The sequence below is a fragment of the Chrysochloris asiatica genome, unplaced genomic scaffold (assembly GCF_000296735.1).
Source record: "Chrysochloris asiatica unplaced genomic scaffold, ChrAsi1.0 scaffold00001, whole genome shotgun sequence".
In the NCBI taxonomy this organism is placed as follows: domain Eukaryota; kingdom Metazoa; phylum Chordata; class Mammalia; order Afrosoricida; family Chrysochloridae; genus Chrysochloris; species Chrysochloris asiatica.
Genome location: NW_006408519.1, coordinates 26,260,668 through 26,286,778, shown reverse-complemented (window position 1 = coordinate 26,286,778; position 26,111 = coordinate 26,260,668). Strand labels below are relative to the sequence as shown.

The window sequence follows — 26,111 nt, the reverse complement described above, 5'->3', positions numbered from 1 at the left end:
TATACCAAAAATACCGCTTGTCCTTGAATTACTCTGACTCAATGTGTGTCTGAGTAGAACTGTGCTCCATAGGACTTTCAATGGCTGACCTTTTAGAAGCAGAGCACCAGGCTTTTTATTCCAAGGTGCTTCTGGGTGAATTTGAACCTTCAGTCTTTCAGTTAGCAGCAAGTACATTAGCTCTTCATCTAGAGCCTCCAAAGTACAGAAACCGGTGAGCTCCTTTCCTTTCATGTATTGTTGTTGTCTTTGTTAAGTGTTGTGGAATTGGTTCCAACTCATAGCGACATTGTATGGGCTTTCCAAGGAGAAACTGGTGAGTTTGAATCACCGACCTTGTGGTTCAAACTGACCTTGCAGTCCAGTGCTTTATTCTACCGCGCTACGCTACACCAGTGAACATAATAATGACTACAGAAACTGTATTTTGTTATATTTAATTGAATTTTGTTATATTTAATCCTAATTCTATGAAGTTATTGTTGTGTGCCATCTATTGGGTTCTAACTCATTATTGTTCTGTGCCAACTATTAGGTTCCAACACACAGTGAACCTCTATAGGGTTTTGAAGGAGCAGCTGGTGGGTTTGAACTGCTGACCTTGTGGTTAGCAGTCCAGTGCTTACTTATCCTACAACAACACATCAGGGTACCATCCTATGAAATAGGAATTATATTTTAAAAATTAGAAAACTGAGGGCAGGGATGATAAGGGATGAAAATAATGTTTTAGGAACATAAACCATATTAGGATCATTGCTAGGTACACTATACAGTTTATTTCATATAATCTTCACAACACCGTGTTTTGAGGTAGCAACTCTTAGAAAATTTAAAGAAATGACAGAATGGGGTAATAATGCAAGTTTTCATTCTTCTAAAACTTATGTCTCTTTTTTGCTTTCCCATGCTGCTCCCCTCTGTGTTCAGCTGGTACAGATCTTTAGATTTTTAAAAGACAGAGTTGGATATATTTCTAAAAGCAACAGAAACTTTACAAAAAACACACTGACACTTTGAGTATAAAACACTTTTGAGGAATCCTGAAAGGGCAATATAAATTCTTGATTTCTGTAGACACTTTTTTTCATAAAATTTTACCTGACCCTACAACCCCTAAGCCTGCATTTGGCTTTTGAGAAGTGCTTTGGGTTTTCTTTAGCCTCACTTTAATCTTGAAATCTCTAATAGCTTCACTGGTAACCCCTGCTAACGTCTCATTACAAAAGGTTCAACTCTTCCTCTTGAGTGATTGGCTCACTCTGAACATTTCAAATCCCTGTGTGGGACTCCCATGTCAGCAGACATTTCCCCTCATACTTTTCTCAATTCTTCTCTCAAAAAGATTCATGACACTTTCCTACTTTTTTTTATTATTATTATTAAATGTTTTTATTTTGGATTGAGTGAAAGTTTACAGGGCACATCACTTCCCTACTTTTTAAGAATTTTATGAGCAAAAGACTTTTCAACCAACCTTTTTCTTGAAGTTGGCATTGTCAATCATTGTCCTTTCAAATTTCAACTTTGTAAGTAAGAGGAATTTGAAAGTATCATGGACTCCCAGAAGAACAAACAAATCTGTCTTGGAAGAAGTGCTTCTTGGAAGTTAGAAGAGTGAGATCTCATCTCATGTTCTTTGGTCATGTTATCAGAAGGGAGCAGTCCCAGGAGAAGAGCATCGTACCTGGTAAACTAGATAGTCAGTGAAATAGGAGAAGACCTCCAATGAGATGGATTGACACAGTGGCAACAACACTGGGCTCAAACATAACAACAATTGTGTGAATGGTGTAGGATCTGGCAGTGTTTCGTTCTGTTGTGCATAGGGTCGCTGAGTAGGAGCTGACTTGATGGTGCGTGTTGTTCCTGTTGTTGTTAAGTGCCATTGAGTTGGTTCTGACTCACAGCAACCCTGTACAGGGTTCCCGAGGAGTGGCTGGTGAGTCTGAACTTCCTAACTTGTGGCTCAAACCAACCTTGTGGTCCAGTGCACCATCCCTCCATCCCAATGGTGCTTAACAAGTAAAAGAAAGCTCTCTCGAGTTATACAGCAAACTTGTTGCTAGAAAATTAACAGGCCTCTATAATATATTTTGTTGCACTGATCACTTTGGCTTACAATATTTACATTTCCATGAGAAAATAAGCCATTGAATTTCTTTTGTGTCATTTTTAATCTAGAGGGTAACAAGCCCTTTGCTTATTAACTCTCAACCCACCAGATGGATAGACACCTGGTGTTCCTCTTACAAGTGCTGAAGTGTGTCTTTCTGTATGAAAAGATAAGCCTGCAAAATCAAATCGCCTGGAGAAAAGTAACATTTACTAAATTATACTTATGCTACCCTGCAAAGTATTGATGTGAGAATCTATCTCTAAAAGAGTTTGAGTTAGTGAAGAGTAGGTGAGAACATGAGAAATCCGAGTGTTAACCAGGACAGGTAAGAAATTGGAGCCAATATCTGCTCAGACGACAGTGCTCAGAACACTTTGATTCCTGATCTTTTAAGTCTCTCCTTCAGGAAACATTGACTGTGGGAGTCACATTTTATGCTGAGAAAAAGTTTTAAAATCAGCGTGAAAATCGTGTGTAGTTAAAAATTACTCTTGAAACTCTCTTAAATCTTCCATGGAGTGCACTTCGCTGGTATTTCTCAAAAATCCAGCATTGCCAGTTCTTTTTCAAACTTTAACACAGATTGCTGCTTCTTCCACTGAGTCCCCGGTAGTTTGCTTGCATCTGGGGGCTGTGTACATGAAAAATGTGTACTTAGAAGTACATTCAATGCTACCAGATGCTCTAGCTAGAAGAGACACAAGGGAACTAAGTCTGCCCAGAAAACAATAGCGCACAATGTCTCTGTCACACTGGGACATATCTACGCTCAAGGACAGGGTGGTAGGAGGAGTGTATACACTGTTTAAATTGTTCTCTTTCATGTACTTATTTCTTCTTTTTCTTTTGGCCCTTTGAGTAGTTGAGTTTGCACAATTTAAAGTCATGTTATTTGGGCATTGTCTTAATCTCATCCTACACCTACAATTGAGGGAAGAGCTGGGTAAAAGAACTGGCAGGAGGAACCGCAGAGAACAATAAAATGAAACCCGTTAGTTTCAGATCAGAAAAACGAGAGCAAATCACCATGTTTTCATTTTCTAAGTGATACGCCAGATGGATAAAATAGTTCCCATTTTGATTGTTTTCTATCACTTTTTTTTTTTTTTTTAATTCCAGACTGGTCCATTCAGGTCCTGGGAAGGGCTCACCCCAGGCTGGTGTGGATCTATCCTTTGCAACCCGAACTGGTACCAGACAAGGGATTGAAACACATCTCTTCAGGGCAGAGATCAGCAGGGACCTGTCACACTGGACAAGGAGCATAGTCCAAGGTTGTCACCAGTCAGCTGAGCTCATCGCTGAAATCACCACCGGTGAGTATGGGTGGCTCTGGGTTACCTATGTCACACTACAACTCTATCCTCGCCTCCAATTAGATTCCATTACTGGCCTTTGGGGTCCTTACAATTCCAGTATCAAATTTACATTTAAATTCTTCTAAATTAAAGGTACTGTGGGCCTTACTGAAAGGTAATTTAAGTTTTTGATTGCCTTATCCCATTTTCAGTCCAGAAAGATAGGAATTTGGACAGTCAGGTGTCATTTTCATATGTATCACCACTACTATCCCGCACCCCTCCCCACCACCACCTGGAGGGATGAACTTTGAGGCATGTGCTAGTTGGGTTCTTGGTTATAAACAACAGAAACTGATTCTGCTTAATTTATCACCAAATACAAGTATCAGAAAGGTTTTACACAGCTCACAGTATTGAACTGAAAAATGGAGAATCAAGTTGTTGAAAATGGCAGGAAGCAACGGCACCTGTAACAGAGCAAAAGTGCCGCCTTAGGAAGTGAGCCCCCTGCCCAGGCATGAATGGAGAGGTAAAGACAGGACAGAAGGGTAGTCTTGTGATGCAGTGCACATCTGGGTAGAGCTGTAAGAAGGTTCTGGCTGGTGGTAGGAATACGATGCGTGCAGAGAAGAAGGAAGAACCACTGTTCACTGAGCACCTGCTATATACCAGGCATTTGATATATAATTTAAGGAGCCTTAGTGGTATAGGAGCTCTGGTAGCGTAGTGGTTACGAATCGGGCTGTGAACCGCAAGGTCAGCAGTTCGAAACTACCAGCTGTTCCATGGGAGAAAGATGAGGCGTTCTGCTCCCGTAAAGATTTATAGCCTCGGAAACCCTGTACAGGGTCGCTATGAGTCAGAACTGACTCCACAGCACATAACAACAACAGTGGTATAGTAAACCCTATACAGGGTCGCTATGGGTCGGAACCAACTCAACGGCACTTAACAACAACAAAAGTGGTATAGGACTCCTTGTGTGTTGCTGTAGGGTCAGCCCTGGACTGCAAACTGCAAGGTCAGCAGTTCAAACCCATCAGCTGCTCCTAGAAATCCTATACAGGGTCGCTATGAATTGGAATCAACTTGAGGGCACATAACAGCTACAGCAAAGTGGTGTAATGGTTAAGGCACTTGCCTGCTAAGTCAAATATTCGTGTTTCAAATCCACCAGCCACTCCATAAAAGAAAGACACGGCAGTCTACATTTACAAAGATATGCAACTTTATAACATCGTTCATAAAGACAGTGTTCTACATTCTACTTTGTTGAGTAGGGACTAGGTTTTTAAATGCTTTCACGCAGGATGGAAAAACAAGGTAGATAAGGGAACACCAAGGCAGGTTTGCATGGGCTAAATGTGACAGAGATAAATAGTGATGCATGCTCATCCTTCAAACAACAGGGTGCTGTGATACAGGGTCGAGGCATAGTCCGCATGGGTAAGAGGGGAAATAATGTTAACATACTTGACTGTCTTATGAATATTGGTTTCTCTTGCCTACTACTGAAAAGTGTGGTGAACCTGGGGACACTTAAGTGAAATAAAAAGGAATATCAGGAAGCATGGTTACTGAAAGCTTGTAAGCCCGCCTTCAGTGTATAACAGATTGGAATACCTAAAAGGGGTTCTTCAACTTGCCCAGTGAAATAGGCTTCCAGTGGAACCTTTGCCATGTATAGGACTTTAGGTAGAATCCTCAGAACCTTCTCAGTTGGGACATTCCCACTTGAAAGGACAAGCAGACCAACGTGGAACAGCTAGAGGAACAGAAGATACTTCTTGAAAGAAAGACCAGCAGGAAAACTCCAAAACGAAAATGGCAGTTTGGCTACTACAAGAACAAGCAAGTTGTTCTGTGGGGAGACATCAAGGCAAGCAATCAAGTCCCTTCAGGACAAACCCCGCTCCAAGACTGAAACTCAAAGGAAACACATAAGTAGGCATGTAAGCTTGCTGGCTACCACATTGAGTTCCTGGTGAGTGGAAGAGGGGGAAAGGCAGCAATGAAGAAATGGGCTGAGTTCAACCACATTCCATAGACTTCTCAGCCTGGAGATGAGAGAGAGAAGAGAAAGGGCTGACTGGTCCAAAGTGTGGTGAACCTGGGGACTCCTGAGTCCATGGACAAGGGCATAGCCACAGAGGGCTAGAGCTGAGAGTGAAGTATCCAGCTGATATAAAGTGAGGGGAGATGCACAAAAACGCCCAAACTTGTAAATAGTACCCATTTGATCTAGCTTCAATGGCTTGATGATCAGAACTCGACTAGAGGAAGAAGAAAAAAACAAACAAACAAACAATTTTTTTATAAAAGAAACAAATGTAAATTGATACAATTTGATGGACTTGACCAATACTTATGGATATAGTAGCTCAAAATACCAGGTGAGCGAGAACGAGTCTCTACATCAAGGATCAATTCTTCCCCTCTGTATACAGGGATGATAGGGACGGGCAACTTAAACATTGGCTACCTAAAATGAGGTGGGTTATAAAGGCACATTTCAAGAGGTACCATATGATCAAGAGCCAATGATACTCAGGGAGGAAGTCCAAAGTGCATTGAAGGAATTGGCAAGGAACAAGGCACCAGGAATTGATGGAATAAAAATTAAAATCTTTCAAGAAAGTGAGGCGGCACAGGAGGCACTCACTCATCGCTGCCAAGAAATTTGGAAGACAACTATCTGGCCAACTGATTGGCAGAGATCCATATTTGTGCCCAGTCCAAAGAGAGGTGACCCAACAGAATGCAGAAATCATCGGACAATCTCTTTGATATCTCAAGCGAGTAAAGTTTTGGTAAAGGTAATACAGAAATGGCTACAATCATGCATTGACAGAGAACTTTCAGAGGTTCAAGCTGGATTCAGAAGAGGCCATAGAACGAGAGATATCATTGCTGATGTCTGATGCATCTTGACTGAAAGCAGAGAATATCAAAAAGATGTTTACCTATGCTTTATTGACTACTCAAAGTCTTTCGATTGTGTGGATCATGACAAGCTATGGACAACATTATGAAGTATGAGTATTCCAGAACACTTAATTGTACTCATGAGGAATCTGTACCTGGACCAAGAAGCAGTTGTTCAAACAGAGCGTGGGAACACTGAATGTTTTAAAATTAAGGAAGGTGTACAACAAGGTTATATTCTTTCACCATACTTATTCAACCTGTATGCTGAGCAAATAATACGAGAAGCTGGGTTATATGTAGAAAAACGTGGCATCGGGATTGGAGGAAGACTCATAACAACCTGCAAAATGCAGATGATATAACCTTGCTTGCTGAAAGTGAAGAGGACTTAAAACATTTACTGATGAAGATCAAAGACCATAGCCTTAGGTATGGATTACATCTCAATGTCAAGAAAACAAAAATCCACACCACTGGACCAATAAACAACATTCTTATCAACGGAGAAAAGATTGAAGTTGTCAAGGACTTCATTCTTCTTGGATCAACTATCAACACTCATGGAAGCATCAGTCAAGAAATCAGACGACATATTGCATTAGGCAAATCTGCTGCACAGCAAATTTTGAAAGTGTTGAAGCGCCAAATGTCAGCTTGAAGACTAAGGTGCGCCTGACCCAAGCCATGGTATTTTTAATAACGTCATATGGATGTGAAAGCTGGACAGTGAATAAGGAAGATCGTAGAAGAATTGATGCCTTTGAATTATGGTGTTGGAGGAGAATACTAAAAGTGCCATGGGCTTCCAAAAGAACCAATAGATCTGTTTGGGAAGAAGTGCAGCCAGAGTGCTCCTTAGAGGCCAAGATGGCCAAACTTCGTCTCTCATACTTCGGACATATTGTCAGGAGTGAACAGTCGCTAGAGAAGGATATCATGTTTGGTAAGGTAGAGGGTCAGAGAAAAAGAGGAAGACCCCCAATGAGATGGATTGGCCAGGTGGCAGCATTGATGGACTCAAATGTGGCCCAGAATTGTATATTGTTTCGTTCTGTTGTGCATAGAGTCGCTATGAGTCAGTTCCAACTCGATGGCACCTAACAATAACAACAACATAAAGGCACAAAGGGACCAGCTTACAAGTTTTCAAGAAGGAGTTTAGTTTACGAGTGTGCAGGGGAAGGTAGAGTCCCCCTGAATAGTATAGATGGGTCTGGTGAAAAGAGATGGGGATAAGATTCTTATGATTCAATAGTGAGTAATTGTTATCATGACGAATTGCGACTGTCACAATTTTAAAGGTAGAAGTTTTGTAACAAAAAGAGGAGAGTAGTTAATCTTACATTCCAGAAACATAAGACTCTAGGACCATCAAGGGAGAAGACCATGAATGGAATGTGGACTCTATCCAGAGAAACAGTGACAGCAGAGATGGACGCATGGAGAAATAGAGCAGCTGAGGACTCTAGACTCATGGAAAGACAAAGATTGTGTGCTGGTGGCCAGGAGGTGACAAAAATAAACACCCTTGAGTGTTGGACTGCTGGACCCTCCTGAGATTCTGATCCATTAGGTCTGTGGTGGAGTCTGAAAACTTGCATTTTTTTTTTTTTTTTTTTTCTTTTTTTTTTTAATGTTTTTCTGAGCCTTGTTTGTTTTTATTTTTTTTTTTTTTTTTTACAAAATAGTAGGTGCTGTTGATGCCGCTAGTCCATGGACTACTCAGAGTAGTAGTATTGTACGAGGGTGCAACTTCCTCATTCAGTAAGCAGCAATAGTGTACACTTTGTTGAAACAATAACGAGTAGTATTCTAAAAGATAAGAAAGACTGTTCTTTTCAGCAGCATGTGCACTAAAATTGGAGGGATACAGAGATTAGCATGGCCCCTGTACAAGGGTGGCATGCACCTTGGTGAAGAATTCTTTAATTTTAAAAAATAGATAAAACACATTACCATATGATAGGATTCCTCCATATTTCCTCTACTTATGCAGTTTTCTTGAAACGTGTTAGTGCCCCCAAATGTTTCCTATTATTGTTGTGAAAGGATGGGAAGCATTTGGAACCGGTGTGGCACTGTGGGATAAAGCACTGGACTGCAAGGTCGGTTTGAACCACAAGGTTGGTGGTTCAGACTCACCAGCCACTCCTCGGAAGCCCTAGACAGGGTCTCTATGAGTGAGAATGGATTCAACAACATTTAATAACAACAAAACTTCTATATGGCAAGATAGAGTACTGAACTTGAAGATTAGAAAAAGCCCAAGCCAGGTGAAAACTAAATGTAGTTAAGTTTTATGAGTAATTCCAGGGAAGTTCAGACTCCTTGCAAGATCCAGAGTATTCTAGGAAAGAATGAGGATAGCAATAAGGGTTTATCTTGTACTCAACAAATTTTGTAAGCTATTTCTCCCTCAATAAGTTGAAGTCTGCTTTACCAGGAAGATGAGGAGGTTGTTCACAGACTAGCCAAAGGAGAAAAACAAACCTTTGTGTTGATTGATGGGTGGTAGAAGAGAAGACAACATGCAAATGACCAAAGATGGGAGCTGGTTACAAACTGAAAGATGCCTGCTGAGATTTGAGGGGAGGGATTTATCTTTTAATCAGGGTTTCAATTACTTGATAATGTGTTCAATTTATCCTGTGTAAATTGAGAATGTCTTCAGATAGCTGATTCTATTATGCAAAGGCCAGGACTACCATTTTAGATCAACTAGATTTAAAACTGTGTATCAGTTGATTATCTGGTGACATCGCATTAAAGTCCAAGCACAGAGGAAAAAACTAAAGGTCAAGCTTTAGAGTCCATTCACCCAAATACTCTGCATTTGGTAGAAGTACAGTGAGTCAAAGAAAAGCCTACATAAGAGGTGTAGCTACCTGTGTGTTTCTGTCTTTGGTCATCCTCGGACAGAGGACTTGAGTCCTTCTGAGAAAATAGCCTACAATTTACCAGCGAGCTCTGTCCCGAGGACCCATCAGAGAGCACATCTTTACAAAGTAGCAGCACTGAGTAAGGAAGGCCTGGCCCTGCTGTGTGTTACTTGTTGGGCTGTAACCTCAGCATCAGAGAGGTTCAAACTCACCAGTCACTCCACTGGAGGAAGGCGAGGTTATCTTCTCCCAAAAGGATCTACAGCCTCAGAAACCCTAGGGAGCTCTTGTACTCCACTCTGTGGGTCACTCTGAGTCAGAACACTGACATGACATTGAGTGTGTGTGTGTTGTGTTAGAGCTTAAATTCTGCACACTTGGTTTGCAATGGAGATCTAAATCCATTTTGCATCTTAACATAAACTCAGGCTCCAGTGAGTTATTTCCTGCCTGTAACTGACATTGTAAAAAGCTTTGCCTCAAGGCAGAGTCTGTTTGCAGGTGGGTTAGGAGGACACCCCTAGCCATCCCAGGGAGGGATTTGTCTAGGTGTGTCCTTTATGGAAATTGGGGTACCAGAGCCAGAAGGTCATGAGTAATACTTCCTCCAGAATCAATCCCGTGAACTTTTCTAAACTACAGCAGTATCCGTACCCCAATCACAATCTCTTTCCCACTTCCGTAACCCTGCCTGTGACTCTGATGAGTTGCTCTGCCACCAATCATGATTTTGTGACAAATTTCTTCTGTACTCTGTGCTCTGTAATTAGCTCCATGCTGATGGTCTTCCCTCATCCATCTAGATGATTTATCTCTGTCCTCTTTAAGATTTAATGAAGGGGTCTCTGTAAAATATGTTTGAATTTGTGCTTCTTTCTCCCCCAAAACAGTTTAGCGATTGTGATGATGATGATTCCAAGTTGGTGTTTTGTAAATCTTTTCTGTTTCATCTTTTTATTTTCTGGCTTGAAGCGAAGTCCATTTGACAACTGGAAAACAAGCACACCGATACCCCTGTACAGGGTCGCTATGAGTCAGAACTGACTCCGTGGCACTGAACAACAACAACATAGACCTATTCATTGTCAAATGGTTGGATAAGGTTAGATCCCCAAACATAGTTCAGGAGATCTCAGCACAAGGAATTTGCAAAGGAATTATTTCAGTTTATTTCCTTAGTTCTGTGGGGAAGTTACAGCATCAAAATAAACTCAAAGAGACTATTCTCATGAGCAATTACTATTTTTTAACTGTAGTGAGAAGTTTGTAGCTGACCCTTGGGACTGAGGGTACGTGAACTGTTCACTGCCTGGGAAAATGGGTTGATGTTATAGTCATACTTGTCTCTCTTGTCTCTCCTCCAGCATGCACCTATAAAAACCAGGAGTGCTGTTTGACCATACACTACGAGAATGGATTTTCTATTACCACGGAATGCCAGGAGGGTGCCTTTACCAAAACCATCTTACAGTCTCCTTATGAAAAGCTCAAGCTGTCTTCAGATGATGGGATCAGGATGTTGTATTTAGATTTTGGAGGCAAAGATGGAGAGATTGTAAGTGTGCTTGTTTACCAGACAATGTGAGTCTGTATATTTCATTTGGCAACACACCTATGATGTCACTCAAAAAAATGCTGCCTTATATTTATATAGCATCTGACTGTTAACTAAATTATTATAGACCTGTGTCTTATTTGATCCTTAAAAAGCAGTGATTGGTTTCAATTATTTCAAAGTTCTTTACTCATGTATCATTTTCTGTTATAAGAATTCATAAATGTGTGGATTAAAGGAATGAATCCTTTATAAAGTCAGTATTAAATCTTCATCAAATAGGGCCCTAGCACTGTAGGATAAGCACTGGATTGCTAACTGCAAGGTTGACAGTTCAAACCCACTGTTTGCTCTTGGGGACCCTACATGGGGTCCCTATGAGCTGGATCTGACTGTATCTACAGCAGCACACAACAATAACAATCAACTCCAAAACTGATTTTTAAATTATTGTTGTTGTGATGTGCTGTGGAGTCCGTTCTGACTCATAGCGACCCTGTATAGGGTTTCCGAGGCTGTAAATCTTTACAGGAGCAGAAAGCTTCATCTTTCTCCCGCAGAGTAGCTGGTCGTTTTGACCTGCTGACTGTGAGATTAGCAGCCTGATTCGTAACCACTACGCTACCAGAGAAGTATTTATTATCATTGTGGTGCTATCCAGGGTCCCTGAGTCAGAACTGACTTGAAGACACTTAACAACAACAGTGATCATCTTAGCATTGTGCTCAGTGTTAGGGATGTAAAATACACAGTCTCTGACACCAGGAACAGAGAGCAAAAGGATGGGAGGGGACAAGGGACAGAGTAGAGGGTGCAACAAGGACACCAACAGAGAGGAAAGAGATGGTCAGACAAGGCCACACAAATCTGCCTAATGTCAGATGTTGTTGTTAAGTGCTGTTGAGTCAGTTCCGACTCATAGTGTTCCTGTGTAGGGTTTCCAAGGAGCAACTGGTGAAGTTGAACTGCTGACCTTGTGTTTCAAACCAATCTTTTGATACAGTGCTTTATCCTACAGCACCACACTAGGACTCCAGTGTCAAATAGCATCCAGCAAAATTAGCCAGTTCACAGCCTACAGTAATATTTGGGCATCCCTGGGTGGCTGCCAACTGAAAGGTTGGAGCTTTAAGCCCACTCAGAGGTACCTCAGAAGAAAGGCCTGGTGATGTACTTCCGAACACCAGCCATTGAAAACTTTATGGAGCACAGTTTTACTCTGACACACATGGGGTGTCATGAGTCAGAGCCTACTGCGTGGTAACTGGTACACATGGTAAGGAACTATGGATAGTTATTGTATCAATGCAAATAGTCCATCTGTTTAAATTCACAGTTTCCTGTCATCACCACTGCCTATCAGAATAGGAAATTACATTGATTCCATTTTGCCAAAAGGTGAGAACTGCACATTTTTCTGCTTTCTAGGAAGCATTCTTATTGTTTCTGTTAGGTGCCATGGAGTCCGTTTTGACTCATAGACCCCTGTGTCCACAGAACACTGGCCCGTCCTGCAGTATCTTCACAATTATTGTTCTCTTTGAACCATGGCTGAAGCCACTGCGTCAGTCCATCCCATTGAGGGTCATCCTCTTTCACCCCGACCCTCTACCGTACCAAGAACAGTGACTCTCTCCAGGGACTGATCCATTCTGATGATTTGTCTAAAGCCAGTGAGACAAAGTCTCAGCATACTTGCTTCTAAGGAGCATTCTGACAATACTTCTTCCAAGGCAAATTCGTTCTTCCTTCTGGTAGTCCATGGCGTATTCAGTGTTCTTCACCAACACCGTAACTCAATTGCATCAATTCCTCTCCAATCTTCCTTATTCATTGCCCAGCTTTCACATGCACATGAGGTGAACATAACTATGGCTTAGGTCAGGCGCACCTTCTCATTCTCAAAGTGACATCTTCTCTCTTTAATACCTGGAAGAGGTCTTTTGGAGCAGGTACGCCCAAATGTACTTGTTTGATTTCTTGGTTGCCACTTCTATAGGTCTGGATTCGGGTAAAATAAAATCTTTGACATCTTCAGTCTTTTCACCTTGTATCATAATGCTGCCTGTATGTCCAGTAGTGCAGGGATTGGTTTTCTTTGCATGGAGATGTAATCCATAAAGAAAGCTGTAGTTTTTCATCTTCCTCTGTAAATACTGGGCGGCTCTTTGTTTTTAGCAAAGTTGTGTCCTCTGTAAATCTCTGTTACTGAGTTTCTTCTTATCCTGGTACCGCTTCCTTCTTCATATAGTCCAGCTTCTTGGATTATTTGTTCAGCATATAGATTAAGTAAATATGGTGAAAGGCTACAACCCCAATGCACACCTCATTTTAAGCGAAACAGTTTTCCATTATTCAAACAACCTTCCTATCTTTGTGGAGGTTCTTCAGGAGCACAATTATGTGTTCTGGAATTCCCATTCTTTTGCAATGCTATCCTTAATTTGTTGTGCTCCACAAAGTCCAACGGCTTTACCTACTCAAAAAACAAAAAGAAAAAAAGTAACCATTTTTCTGATATTCTCTACTCTTCACCAAGATCCATGTGGCATCAGCAGTGGTATCTTTCCTTCTGTGCCCTCTTCTAAATCTGGCTTGAATTTTTGGCAGCTCCCTGTCAATGTACTGCTGCAACCATTTTTGAATTATCTTCAGTAAAATTTTACTTACATACGGCATTTCTCAATAATGTCCACCTTCAGTAGAGTTAACCTTTCTTTGAAATGGTCATAAGCTGAATCTCTCCTAGTTGGTAGGCCAGGTAACTGGTTTCCAAATTTCTTGATACAGAGTTGTAAGTACTTACAACATTGGATCCGTTTATTGGAATATCTTAATTGGTATTCCCCTAATTCCTGGAGCCTTGTTTTCCTCTGATGCTTTCAATGCATCTTGGACTTTTTCTTTTAGTATCATTTATTCTTAATCATATGCGACTTCTTGAAATGGTTGAACATTGACCTCTGACCTTTTTTTATTTTTTTTTTTTTACAGTGATTTTTTGTAAACCTCTCAGCTTCTTTAGATGCTCCCTGCATCATTCAATATTTTACCCACATTGCTGTACCGACTCATAGTGACCTTATGCACAGCAGAACAAAACACTGCCCAATCCTGGGCCAACCTCACTCTCATTGCCACGCTTGAGCCATCGATGCTGCCACCTGGCCAATCCATCTCGCTTGGGTCTTCCTCTTTTTCTCTGACCCTCCACCTTACCAATCATGATATCCTTCTCCAGTGACTGGTCCCTCCTGACAATATGTCCAAAGTATTAGAGACAAAGTTTGGCCACCTTGGCCTCCAAGGAGCACTCTGGCTGTACTTCCCCCAACACAGATCTGTTTGTTCTTTTGGCAATCCATGGTACTTTCAATATTCTCCTCCAACATCATAATTCAAAAGCATCAATTCTTCTATAGTCTTACTTATTCACTGTCCAGCTTTCGCATCCATATGAGGCTATTGAAAACACCATGGCCTGGGTCAGGCGCACCTTAGTCCTCAAGCTGACATCTCTGCTCTTCAATACTTTAAAAAGTTCCTGTGCAGCAGATTTGCCCAATGCAATACGTCGTCTGATCTCTTGACTGCTGCTTCCGCGAGTGTTGATAGTTGATCCAAGCAGAATGAAGTCCTTGACAACTTCAATCTTTTCTCCATTGATAAGAATGTTGTTTATTGGTCCACTGGTGAGGATTTTTGTTTTCTTGACATTGAGCTATAATCCATACCAAAGGCTGTGTTCTTTGATCTTTATCAGTAAATGTTTTAAGTCCTCTTCACTTTCAGCAAGCAAGGTTGTATCATCTGCATATTGCAGGTTGTTAATGAGTCTTCCTCCAATCCTGATGTCACGTTTTTCTTCATATGATCCAGTTTCTTATTTCCTCAGCATATTGATTGAATAAGTATGTTGTATATAGTATATAGGTCTGACACACACCTTTCCTGATTTTAAACCATTCAGTGTCCCCTTGTTGTGTGCAAACAATGTGCACAATTAAGTATTCTGGAATACTCATTCTTCGCAATGTTATCCATTGTTTGTTATGATCCACACAAGTCAAATGCCTTTGCATTGTCAGTAAAGCACAAGTAAATATCTTTCTGATACCTTCCTCAATCAGCCAAGATCCATCTGGTGTCAGCAATGATATCTCTAGTTCCATGTACTCTTCTGAGTCTGGCTTGGATTTCTAGCAGCTCTTTGTCAATGTATTGCTACAACTGTTTCTGAATTATCTTCAGTGAAATTTTACATGCAGGTGATAATAAGGATATTGTTCAATGATCTTCACATTCCATTGTGTCACTGTTCTTTAGAATGGGCACCAATGTGGATCTCTTACAATTGGTTGGCCATATCACTGCCTTCCAAATTTCTTAGCATAGATGTGTGAGTACCTCCAGCGCTGCATCAGTTTCTTGAAACACTTCAATTTGTATGCCATCAACTCCAGGAGACTTGTTTATCGCCAGTGCCTTCAGTTTGGACTTCTTCCTTCAACACCATTGATTCTGTGTGTGTGTGCTTGTGTGTGTGTGTGTGCAACTCTGGCTTTATTGCTTATTAAGTTTTTCATTCCACCCAATTTTGAAAAAAAACAGACTTTGAGAAAATCTACTGGGAGTATTAAACAGATGATGACAATGTTGATGAGAATGTGCAAGTGTATTAGACAAGGCACTAAGAAGAACCAATGCCACACTTCACCCCCAGAAGTTTGTACACTTTATATAAAAAGAGTAAAAATAGTTCATTGGCATGTAACTAGCATTCTTTGTAACCGACAACCCCCAGAAGTCTGAAAGATTTCAGAGTCTTCACGAGTAGATCTAACAATTTTGATTACTTTTAAAAGAAATAAAAAATATACAAGAAAACAAATCCACCACAACACCACCAACAACAAAAAGCCACAAACACACAACTCCAAAATAAAAGCAGGCATATTCCAGTGGTTCTGAAATAAATGTTTCTAGGAGTCCTGGTGTGGCGCTGTGGGTTAATGCATCAGACTGCAAAGCCGTTTGAGCTGTAGGGTCCGCGGTTCAAACTCACCAGCTGTTCCTCGGAAACCCTATACAGGGTTGCTATGGGTCGGAACCAACTCGACAGCACTTGACAACAACAATAATCATATTAATTCAAGAAGCTAAGTATAATTCAGCTTTTGCAAATGAAATTAGACTCCTTCATTGTAATTTTACTTACTTTATCATTCAAAAGTTTTAACTGAAGCCAATGTTATCTATTAAAAATCACACATACAATTCAAAAATTCCTGCTATGCTAGTGTATCTTCTCTGGAAGTTAATTATCCTTTAAAAATTCAGGTTAAAATTTCAAAGTATAGTTGAAGAAACTAACATTTTTACCCTTCCTGATACCACATCAATAATTCTAAGTGTTTTTAAAGTTGGGAGGTATATACAGAATCCTTGTAAATTATGCATAAAGATCAATAATTTTCCTAATATGATAAAACGACACCAATAATTTACTCAATTAATGATTTTTAAAAGGAAAGCATGTACTATAATTCAGCAATTGTAAGTCTTAAAATATTTATTATGACAAAGGTGTTCAGATTCAGAAATATGGTCATGTACTTGAAAACATACTATGAAAAGAAAATTTTAATGTGTTTTATGTTAAACCATCTAGGTCTCAATTATAAAACAACTAAAAACACACAATAGCAAATAAATAGGAATTTATTAAAAGTGTTTCCAACAATAAAAAATTTAAATAATAAGACATCTTTTACTTCATCATATATGCAGCAAAGAGAAATGTCTCAAAAGAGTCAGCACTTCCATTTAAAATGTTTTCTTATGTATTTGGCAGATTTTTGTTGCTGTTTGTTTAATCTTCTCCTGTTTCACATACTATTCAAAGCTCTCATGACTGAACACCTTCACCAAAATAGAGAAAAGTATAAACAGATACTCATTTATTGAAAGGAAGCAGTTCACCCTTGGAAAATACAAAGGAATTACAAAGAGTATTATGCATAAAGTCCAAATACTTGTATTTAAATTTCTTGGAGGCATTTATGCTTCAGTAATTAAGAGAAAGAAGAGATGGCTTTACTTTAGATGCGAAGTCTATTAATATGGTTCATGCTGCCAACTAATATTGTTCACTCAGTATTTGGCTTCACTGGGATGTGGGTTTGAAAAGGGTTTCACACTCCTTTACCATATCCACTAGAATAAGATCATAGAAACTAACACTGATTATTTATTTGTCCCCATATTGGTCCATTTACAATGCTTAACAGGTTTTGCAAAGTAAACTAAACAGAACATTTTCACCTTTTATTTAAGGCAAGTTTGTGAAGATAATTTCATATAATCAGATCTCTTCATGAAGTTTTAGCTTACATTTTAAATATAAGAAACATACAAAAAATTGTGTTTTATAAAAAGCCACCTCAATACCAGAACACTGTGATGGTAGATATTGAACCCCATTTACTTTTGTGAAGGATGCACTTTCCTTGTCTCAGATTCCAAGTGTTATTCATCATCTTTAGAATCAGATTTGCTTAAATGCTTAACCACATCAACCCAGTTCCATCCTCGAGGACCTTCCCCTTTGTGATCTGTTTTATTTGCCAGTTTACGTTTCTGGGCTTTTGAAACTTGTTCTTTTTTTGTCTTTTTTCTTACTTGATGGGGCTGCAGTAGGAGTTTCAACTGAGATGATACTGCTTATGGATGTTGTAGAATTAAGGGTATGGTGGTTCTACATGAACTGTTACTTATTGTCCTTGGCATATTCAAGTAACAGTCAAATAACCGTTCCAAGATTAACTTCAACTACTTCCTGGAACTTGGCAAATATACTTTGCTTTACAGCTAATGATATGGTGTTATTAAAAAAACAAACATTTATAGATATAATTGGAGGTGTGTGGGGATATGTTTCTGTCCAGGAAATCTCAATTAAGAAGGCTTTGGGGTCACCATTTTCACCTATCTTGTATTGAAATGAGCTCTGGTAGCGTAGTGGTTACGAATCGGGCTGTGAACCTTAAGCTGAGAGTTCGAAACTGCCAGCTGTTCCACAGGAGAAAAATGAGGCTTTCTGCTCCGGTACAGATTTACAGCCTTGGAAATCTTGTACAGGGTCGCTATGAGTTGGAACTGGTACATAACCACCACCAACCATGTGCGCTGTGTATTTGTTGTCTGTTCACGGTATTGAAATGAAACTGGACTTAATTCCTGGAAACTTTCATCTCCTTCATAAATAGAATGCAAAGCTTCTAGTTCCATCTGCTGGTCCTCGTTGGCACTCATCACACCGGCCACGGGGCATCTCCAAGGAGGACTGCGTTTGTGATGACGAAGAGAAAGTAAAGGCAGTGGCCTGGAGACTCTGGCGTCCCCTTTTGTGCCCTCGGCTATGAAACCACCCTTCACACCTGAAGACACAAGTCACGCCCGCCACCAGCCCAAAGGCAGCTCGAAGCTGCAGGCGGCAGGGGGCCTGTGGGCTGGCAGCCAGAAGCCTCCACAGGAGGGTCATCCAGGCGTCTGGGGTGGGGGGCACCATTGGTTCTTGAGCATATGCTACCTCTTGATATGACTGAGCATCAACCAATTCTTTCTGGTCTAGTGACTGTGTATTCCTTCCATCTACTTTTGATACTTCCTGCATCACTTAATATTTTTTGCCCACTTGTTGTTAAGTGGCATCAAGTCAGTTCTGACTCATAGTGACTATGTATATGGCTTCCTAGGAGCAGCTGGTGGGTTTAAAGCACTGACCTTTTGGTTCCTAGTCCCATGCTTATTCTATAGATATTATCCATAGTATCTGTCAATATTGAAACCTGAGGCTTGAAATTTTTGTTATTTCATTTTGAGAAATGCTGAGCGTGTCCTTCACTTTTGGTTTTCTAACTCCAGGTCTTTGCACATTTCATTATAATACTTTAATTTTCTTATCGAGTTTCCCTTTGAAATTTCTTGTTCAGCTCTTTTACTTCATCATTTCTTCCATTTGCTTTAGCATCTCTATGCTGGGGAGCAAGTTTCAGAGTTTCTTCTCACATCCATGTTGGTCTTTTTTCCCCCTGTCTTTTTAATGACCATTTGCTTTCTTCCTGTATTATGTTCTTGATGTCATCCCTCAACTCTTCTGGTTTGCAGTCATTAGTGTCTAATGCATCAATTCTGTTCTTGAGATGATCTCTAAATTCAAGGCTGTATTTTGGCTTTCTTGGACTTGTTTTAATTTTCTTCAGCTTCATCCTGAACTTGCAAATGAGCAGTTGATGATCTCTTCCACAGTCTGACCCTGACCCCTATCATGTAATCTCAAAAATCATTTCTATTACGAATACCATATGTTCCAACTACTGATCCCTTTTGTTTCCAACCTTTGCATTCCAATCACCAGTAATTGGCAATACATCTTGAGTGCATGTTTGATAAATTTCAGACTGAATAAATTGGTAGAATTATGCAATGTCATCATTTTACTGGTTGGTGTGTAAATTTGAGTAATAGTGGTATTAACTAGTCTTCATTGTAGGCTTATGAATATGATCCTGTCACAGTGCTATACTTGAAAATAGATCTTGAAATGTTCTTTTTGATGATGAATGCAATAACATTTGTCATTCCCAGCATAGTAAACCATAGATTATCTGATTAAAAATGGCCAATAGCAGTCCACTTCAGCCTAATGCCTAGAATATTCATCTTTATGCATTCCATTTCATTTTTGACAACTTCCAACTTTCCTAGATGTACATTGCATGTTCTGATTATTAGTGGATGCTTACAGCTGTTTCACCTTATTTTGAGTTGTGCCCCATCAGCAAATGGAAGTCCCCAAAGTTTTACACTATTCACTTCATCACAATGAGCTCTACTCTGAGGAGACAGCTCTTCCCAGTTGTATTCTGAGTGTCTTCCAAACTGAGTGGCTCATCTTCTGGCACTATATCTGACAATATTTTCCTGCTATTCATGATTTTCAGTGGCTAAACATTCAGGCGTAGTCTGCCTCTCCTTTCTAGTCTGGCTTATTCTGAAACCTGTCCACCATGGGTCACGCTGCTGGTATTTAAAATAATGGTGGCAGAGCTTTCGGGATCACAGCAACACACAAGCCAACACAGTATGTCACGTTGACAGGCAAGTGGTTGGAAAAGAGGGATAGGGGAATATAGAAAGCACAGAGATAAGTCTCAATTTTAGAAAAGTCCAGGAATTGTCATTTAATTTCTCTAATCCTTCCTCTCCCACCCCATTCTCTCCATTGTCATTTGTCATTGCTTCTGTGGGATTTTATTAGCAATTCTCTTATAACTGTGTAGGGTTACCTAGAAAGGGTCTGACATCCCTGAATGGCAGAAATGGTTAACATGCTCCCCTACTAACTGAAAATTTGGCAGTGGGACCATCCAGTGGCACCTCGGAAGTAAGTCTTCTTCTAAAAGCTCTCAGCCATTGGAAACTCTGTGCAGCACAGTTCTACCCTGAAACACATGGCTGTCCCTGCACTGCGAGTGACTCAGTGGCAACTGGTTTGGGGTTTTTATTTTTCTTTTGTTGTTTTTAGCAGTGTTGTTATTGTTGTTAGATGCTGTTGAGTCAGTTCCAACCCACATTGACTCTCTATACAACAGAACAAAACACCATCCAGTTCCGTGCCATCCTCATAATTGCTGCTAGCTTGAACCCATAGCTGCTATACTGTGCCAAATCCATCTCATTGAGGGCTTCCTCTTTTTCTCCAACCCTCACTTTACCAAGCATGATGTCCTTCTCCAGGGATTGGTCCCTCCTAACAGTATGTCTGAAGTATGAGAGATGAAGTCTGGCCATCCTGGCTTCCAAGGAGCATTCTGTCTGTACTTCTTCCAACACAGACTAGTTTGCTCTTTTGGCAGTCCATGGTACTTTGAATATTCTCCTCCAACACCATAACTCAAATGCATCAATTCTTCTATGGTCTTCCTTATTTATTGTCTAACTTTCACATGCATATGAGGTTATTGAAAATGCCATGGCTTGGGTCAGGCACACCTTAGTCTTTGCTCTTCAACACTTTACAGAGGTCTTGTGCAGCAGTTTTACCTAATGCAATATGTCATTTGATTTCTTGACTGCTGCTTCTATGAGTGTTGATGGTTGATCCGAGCAAACCGAAGTCTTTATGACAACTTCAATCTTTTCTCCATTTATTTTGATGCTATTTATTGGTCCAATGGTGAGGATTTTGGGTTTCTCTACATTGAGGTGCAATCCATACCGAAGGCTGTAGTCTTTGATCTCCATCAGTATTTTAAATCCTCTTTGCTTTCAGCAAGCAAGGCTGTCCAATCTGCATATCATAGGTTGTTAAGCACAACAATTAATAAGAGAACGTTTTTGTTGCTGTAGCTTTCCACCTAGTTAACTTCAGCTCATGGAGACCCCTCGTATGCAGACAAACACTGCTCCTTTCCAACACAGATTGTTAGATCTTCCTTCTCAGGTCCCTCTTGTTGGGTTTGAACCACCAACCTTCTCAGCTAGTAGTAGTCATGCACTTAACTGTTAGTGGACTGCCAAGCACTTCTCTTCTTGATCTTGTTGAGTCAGCTAACACCAGTGCGAGAGGTCTTAGCATGAGTGTCACAGTAGGGATGATGAAATTGACTTCCTGTGTTGATTCACCATCACTGTCATTGAGTCGATTCCGATTCATAGTGCCCCTACTGGACAGAGTAGGAACTGCTCCCTGGGGTTTCCAAAATGATAAATCTTTATGGGAACAAAGAACTTGATCTTTCTCCCAAGGATTGACTGGTGGGCTTGAACTGCTGACCTTTTGGTTAGCAGCCAAATGATGAACACACCACTCCGCCAGGTCTCCTTCCCTGTGTTGACAGGTAGTCTGTAGTCAGTTTCTCAAAATTATCTCCAGCCAGGCAGTTTTTAGCCTTTAAAACACATCCACGGAATTTTATACGATTTTTTTGCTTGTTTGAATGAGAGTTCAGCCTAAAGCACAGTTTGTAGATGAAGTGACTTTAGGGGACATTATACTAAGAATACTTCCAGCTTAGTTGTTGCTGTATCAATCACACAACTGCGTACTTTTCTCTAAAGGTGAGGGACAACTCCATAGCAAAGGAGAAATGAGCAAACATCAGTGCTATATTTACTCTGGGCTTACAAATTCAAGGCTATTTTTGCCCCCGAAGAAAATCATTTATGTTTACATTTCAGCAGTGCTACCAGTAATTAATTATAAGGAACTCTGGTAGCGTAGTGGTTATGAATCAGGATGCTATCTGCAGGGTCATCAGTTCGAAACTACCAGCTGTTCCATGGGAAAAAGATGAGGCTTTCTGCTCCCATAAAGATTTACAGCCGTGGAAACCCTGTACAGGGTCGCTATGAGTTGGAACCAACTCCACGGCACATAACAACAACAGCAACCAGTAATTATTACCTGAATTGGGAAATTTAGGAGGGTCTGATTTTTTTTCACTGCAAGTACACTAGATTGAGAAGGTCAGTTTCAGACTCCCAATGCACTGTTGTGAAGTCCAAGTCATAGAAACCGTAAGGGACAGAATTGAACTGCACCCCCCTCCCCCCCTCCATAGGGCATTCAAGGCTGTAAATCTTTCCGAAGCAGACAGCCTCCGCTTTCTTCTGCAGAGCAGCTTTTGGGCTAGCAGCCCAACATTTAACCCACCATGCCACAGGGGCGCCTTCATTTCACACACAGTGCCCCCAGTATTTATCTAAAGGAGCAGAGATGAGCAGTAGGAAAAACAATAAACCAAGTATCAAGTGACTTCTGAGTTTGTAACTAACTCACCCACTTTCCTGGGTAAGTTCCTTCATTTCTTTGGATCTGGAATTCCCTCTCTGTACAATAAAGGGACTGATAGGTCATTCTGTTTGTTATGGTTGTTGTTGTTAAGTGCTATCAAGTCAGTTCCAGTTCTTAGTGACCCTGTAAAGGTTTTCCAAGAAGCAACTGTTGAGTGAACCACTGACCTTGTGGTCTAGTGCTTATCTTACAGCGCCTCACCAGGACTCCAGTGTTTAGAGTAGTAAATAAGTAACAAATTAGTTAACATTTCATAACTAGCACCCTTACCCATTCCCAAATTATATCATAGCCCTTTAAGAGAAACTCAGCATCCTCTAAGCATTGTGAAGTGAGTATCTTTAAGGTAACTTCCAAAATTACACTGTGTTAATGAAATCCAATGTTCCCTTCTGCGTTAGTGAACTACAGTGAATGATACGGTCAAGTGCCTTGGCCTTGGCATTAGATATAGGCTTGTGTTTGAGTCCACACTTTCTATTTGCTGTAAGATCTACCATCTCAAAAAGTGTTTAAGTTAAAAGAAAAAAAAAAAAATTAACATAGCTACCTTATAGGATTTTGTGAAAATTCATACACAAAAAATATTTAGTACTGAACCTAGTTGGTTTTAAACCTTCATTTTGGTGGTTGGTGGTGGTGGCTGTAGAGTTCATGCAGACTCATAGGGACCCACGTGACAAACTAGAACTGCCCCATAGGCTTTTCGTGGCTGGAATCTTTTTGGAAGCAGATTGTGCATTTTTCTCCTTCAGTGATTGGAAGGGTTTGGAGCACCAAACATCTCATTTAGTAGCAAATCCCTAATGATTTTCACCACCAGGGCTCTTGTATCTACTGATACAAGTCCACACGCTGCAAATGGTGCCACCATAGTGAGTTATATGCATTGGGCTGCTAACCATAGGGCCAGCAGTTCAAACCCACCAGTAGGAGAAAGGGGAGGTTTCTGTTCCTATAAAGATTTGCAGCCTCAAAAACTCTATATAGGGTCATTACGGGTCAGAGTCAACTCGATGGCAGTGGGTGATTTTGGGTTATCATATACTGTATGATACTGTATTGCCCAATGGTGTCATCATCAGAATAGAATTGAGGATAGCAGCAGAGAATTGCGAACAACTCCTCCACTTCTCCTGAATTAGTTCTGATGGTAAAATTCAATTTCCGAAGGCATCTCATGCTCTGGTCGTGTATGAGAGGGCTTCAGAAAGGTCATGGAAGGTCATGGGAAACACAGGGAGGAATGCAATAGTGAATCCAGGTAAATACCGTTAACTGTTTGTGCATGGAGGGGATTGCAACCACGTGATGAAGCAACGTGTATGAATTGTTGAATATAAAACTGATGATCTGCTCTGTAAACCTTCACTCAATTCACCATAAAAAGTTGAAAAAAAAAAGTTTATGGGAAAAAATGAAACTACAAGGTGATGGAATTCTCCCAAGAACTTTCTGAAGCCCCCTCGCATTTGTGGGGTTTAAGAACACAGACAGAAGGATAAGACTTTCGTGGCTGCCTTAACAAAGATGCGACATGCATGCTTACAGTTCAGGGACAGAGGACAGTGGGAACACTGTGCTTAATGTCTGCTTCTGGCTTACAGCTTGCAAGGTATGGTCAGACACTGAGCTCCTATATGCTAACTACCCTGTGACTGAAAACAATTTTAAGTGACACGTCCAAGATCATACAGCTACGAAACGTGTCAGAAACCAGGACTCAGTCCTAATCTTTAATTGTAAAATTTAGGACAGTGTCCTGGTGTGGCACTGTGGGTTAATGCACCACACTGCAAAGCCGTTTGAACTGCAAGGTCAGTGGTTCAAGCTCATCAGCTGCTCCTCCGTTAGGGTCACTGTGGGTCGGAATTGACTCGACGGCACTTAACAACAACATGCTCTTGCAGTCCCATCATAGTATCACTTTCGTAGTACCAAAAGAAATGATTTAGATGGTAAAGAACAGTACGACTGTTATTTTTTGACGTTATTGTTAAATGCTGTTGAGTGGGTTCTGATATACAGCTACCCTGTATAGGGTTTCCAATGAGCGGCTGATAGGTTTGAACTGCCGACCTTGCAGTTAGCAGGCCAGTGCTTACCCTATAGCACCCCATCAGGACCTCATTTAAGATATTTTTGTTCTTAAGTGCCGTCGAGTCGGGTCTGACCCATAGCGACCCTGTATAGGGTTTCTGAGGAGCAACTGGTGAACTTGAACCACTGACCTTGCAGTTCAAACGGCTTTGGAGTCTGTCGCATTAGCCCACAGCACCACACCAGGACTTCATTTATGATATTGGTTTATATCAATTGCAATGAAATTATTTATGTAAGAAGTTGTAGGAAATGTAAAGAATAAATTCACAGATGATTCCTTTATCTCAATGGTGAGCAGGGATTTTAAAACATAGTCGCTCGTTAACACTTAAACGCACTTCATGTTTTTAGTGTTTGATTGTAAATCACTGTTCCTTATCAAGCACTCATTTGAATTTTCTCATTCTTTCTTCTATTTTAATTTCAGCAACTGGACCTTCATTCCTGCCCCAAACCGATTGTTTTCATCATTCATTCCTTCCTGTCGGCTAAGATTACAAGACTAGGCTTGGTGGCTTAAGCAGAGAGGGCGACTTGCCTTTGAGGAAGGGGGGCCCGAGATGGTACTGAAACATGCCTAGTGAGCAGCGCATCCAATGGGACATGCCACGTCAGCACGCGGTCTCCAGAGTTGTGTGTAACTGCCCCAGACACTTGGGTCCATTTCAACAAGTACAATGGCTACTGGAAAGAACCACCAGAAAGAACATCAGTATAAAACTGTTACTTTAGAAGGAGCTCTGGTAGCGTAGTGGTTACGAATCGGGCTGCGAACCTTAAGGTCAGTGGTTCGAAACTACCAGCCGCTCCGCGGGAGAAAGATGAGGCTTTCTACTCCCGTAAAGATTTACACCCTCGGAAACCCTGTACAGGGTCGCTATGAGTCGGAACCGACTTGACGGCACTTAACAACAACAACAACAAGAGGGGATGAGGGCGATCGGAAACACACAGTTAGCTTTTAAATGACCAGCAAGGCCACCACCATTGGCACAGTGTGTGAAGATCTTAATCATACCAGTTTCTAGGCAACTGGTTCACCCAGGTAAGCAAGGACTGAACAGATGAGAAATTGACATTTCACCTCTTCTCCCCCACCATCCAGTAACAATGATCCATTGTTTGATTGGGATTTAGTTCCTGCTTCTAATTCAGTACTTTTCCCTGGGTAAGGAGAGAAGAGTACCTCAGATTGAAACCCACTTTTTATTTAAGTGTGAAACATCTGTCCCTGTTTTGTTTTGTTTTTTCTTTAATGAATTATTTTGCAAAGATGTAGAGATTCAGAATTGTTCTCATTAGCATATGCTAAGCAGGAATTACATAAAACATCAGATACTAATCTGAGCCAAAGTAGATAGCTGAA

At 40.7% G+C, this 26,111-nt stretch overlaps 1 protein-coding gene and 1 pseudogene across 1 annotated transcript in view; one reads left to right on the top strand and one right to left on the bottom strand.

Annotated features, from left to right (window-relative positions):
* SNTB1 (syntrophin, beta 1 (dystrophin-associated protein A1, 59kDa, basic component 1)) overlaps nucleotides 1–25,265 on the top strand; it is a 361,887-nt gene extending 336,622 nt beyond the window's left edge. Inside the window, exons 5-7 of the mRNA XM_006830679.1 lie at nucleotides 3,239–3,435; nucleotides 10,592–10,782; nucleotides 25,173–25,265. Coding sequence (XP_006830742.1) covers nucleotides 3,239–3,435; nucleotides 10,592–10,782; nucleotides 25,173–25,265 — 481 coding nt within the window. The remainder of the gene's footprint in view (nucleotides 1–3,238; nucleotides 3,436–10,591; nucleotides 10,783–25,172) is intronic.
* Nucleotides 17,311–18,096, bottom strand: LOC102812428 (annotated as a pseudogene).
* Nucleotides 25,266–26,111: the final 846 nt, after the last annotated feature.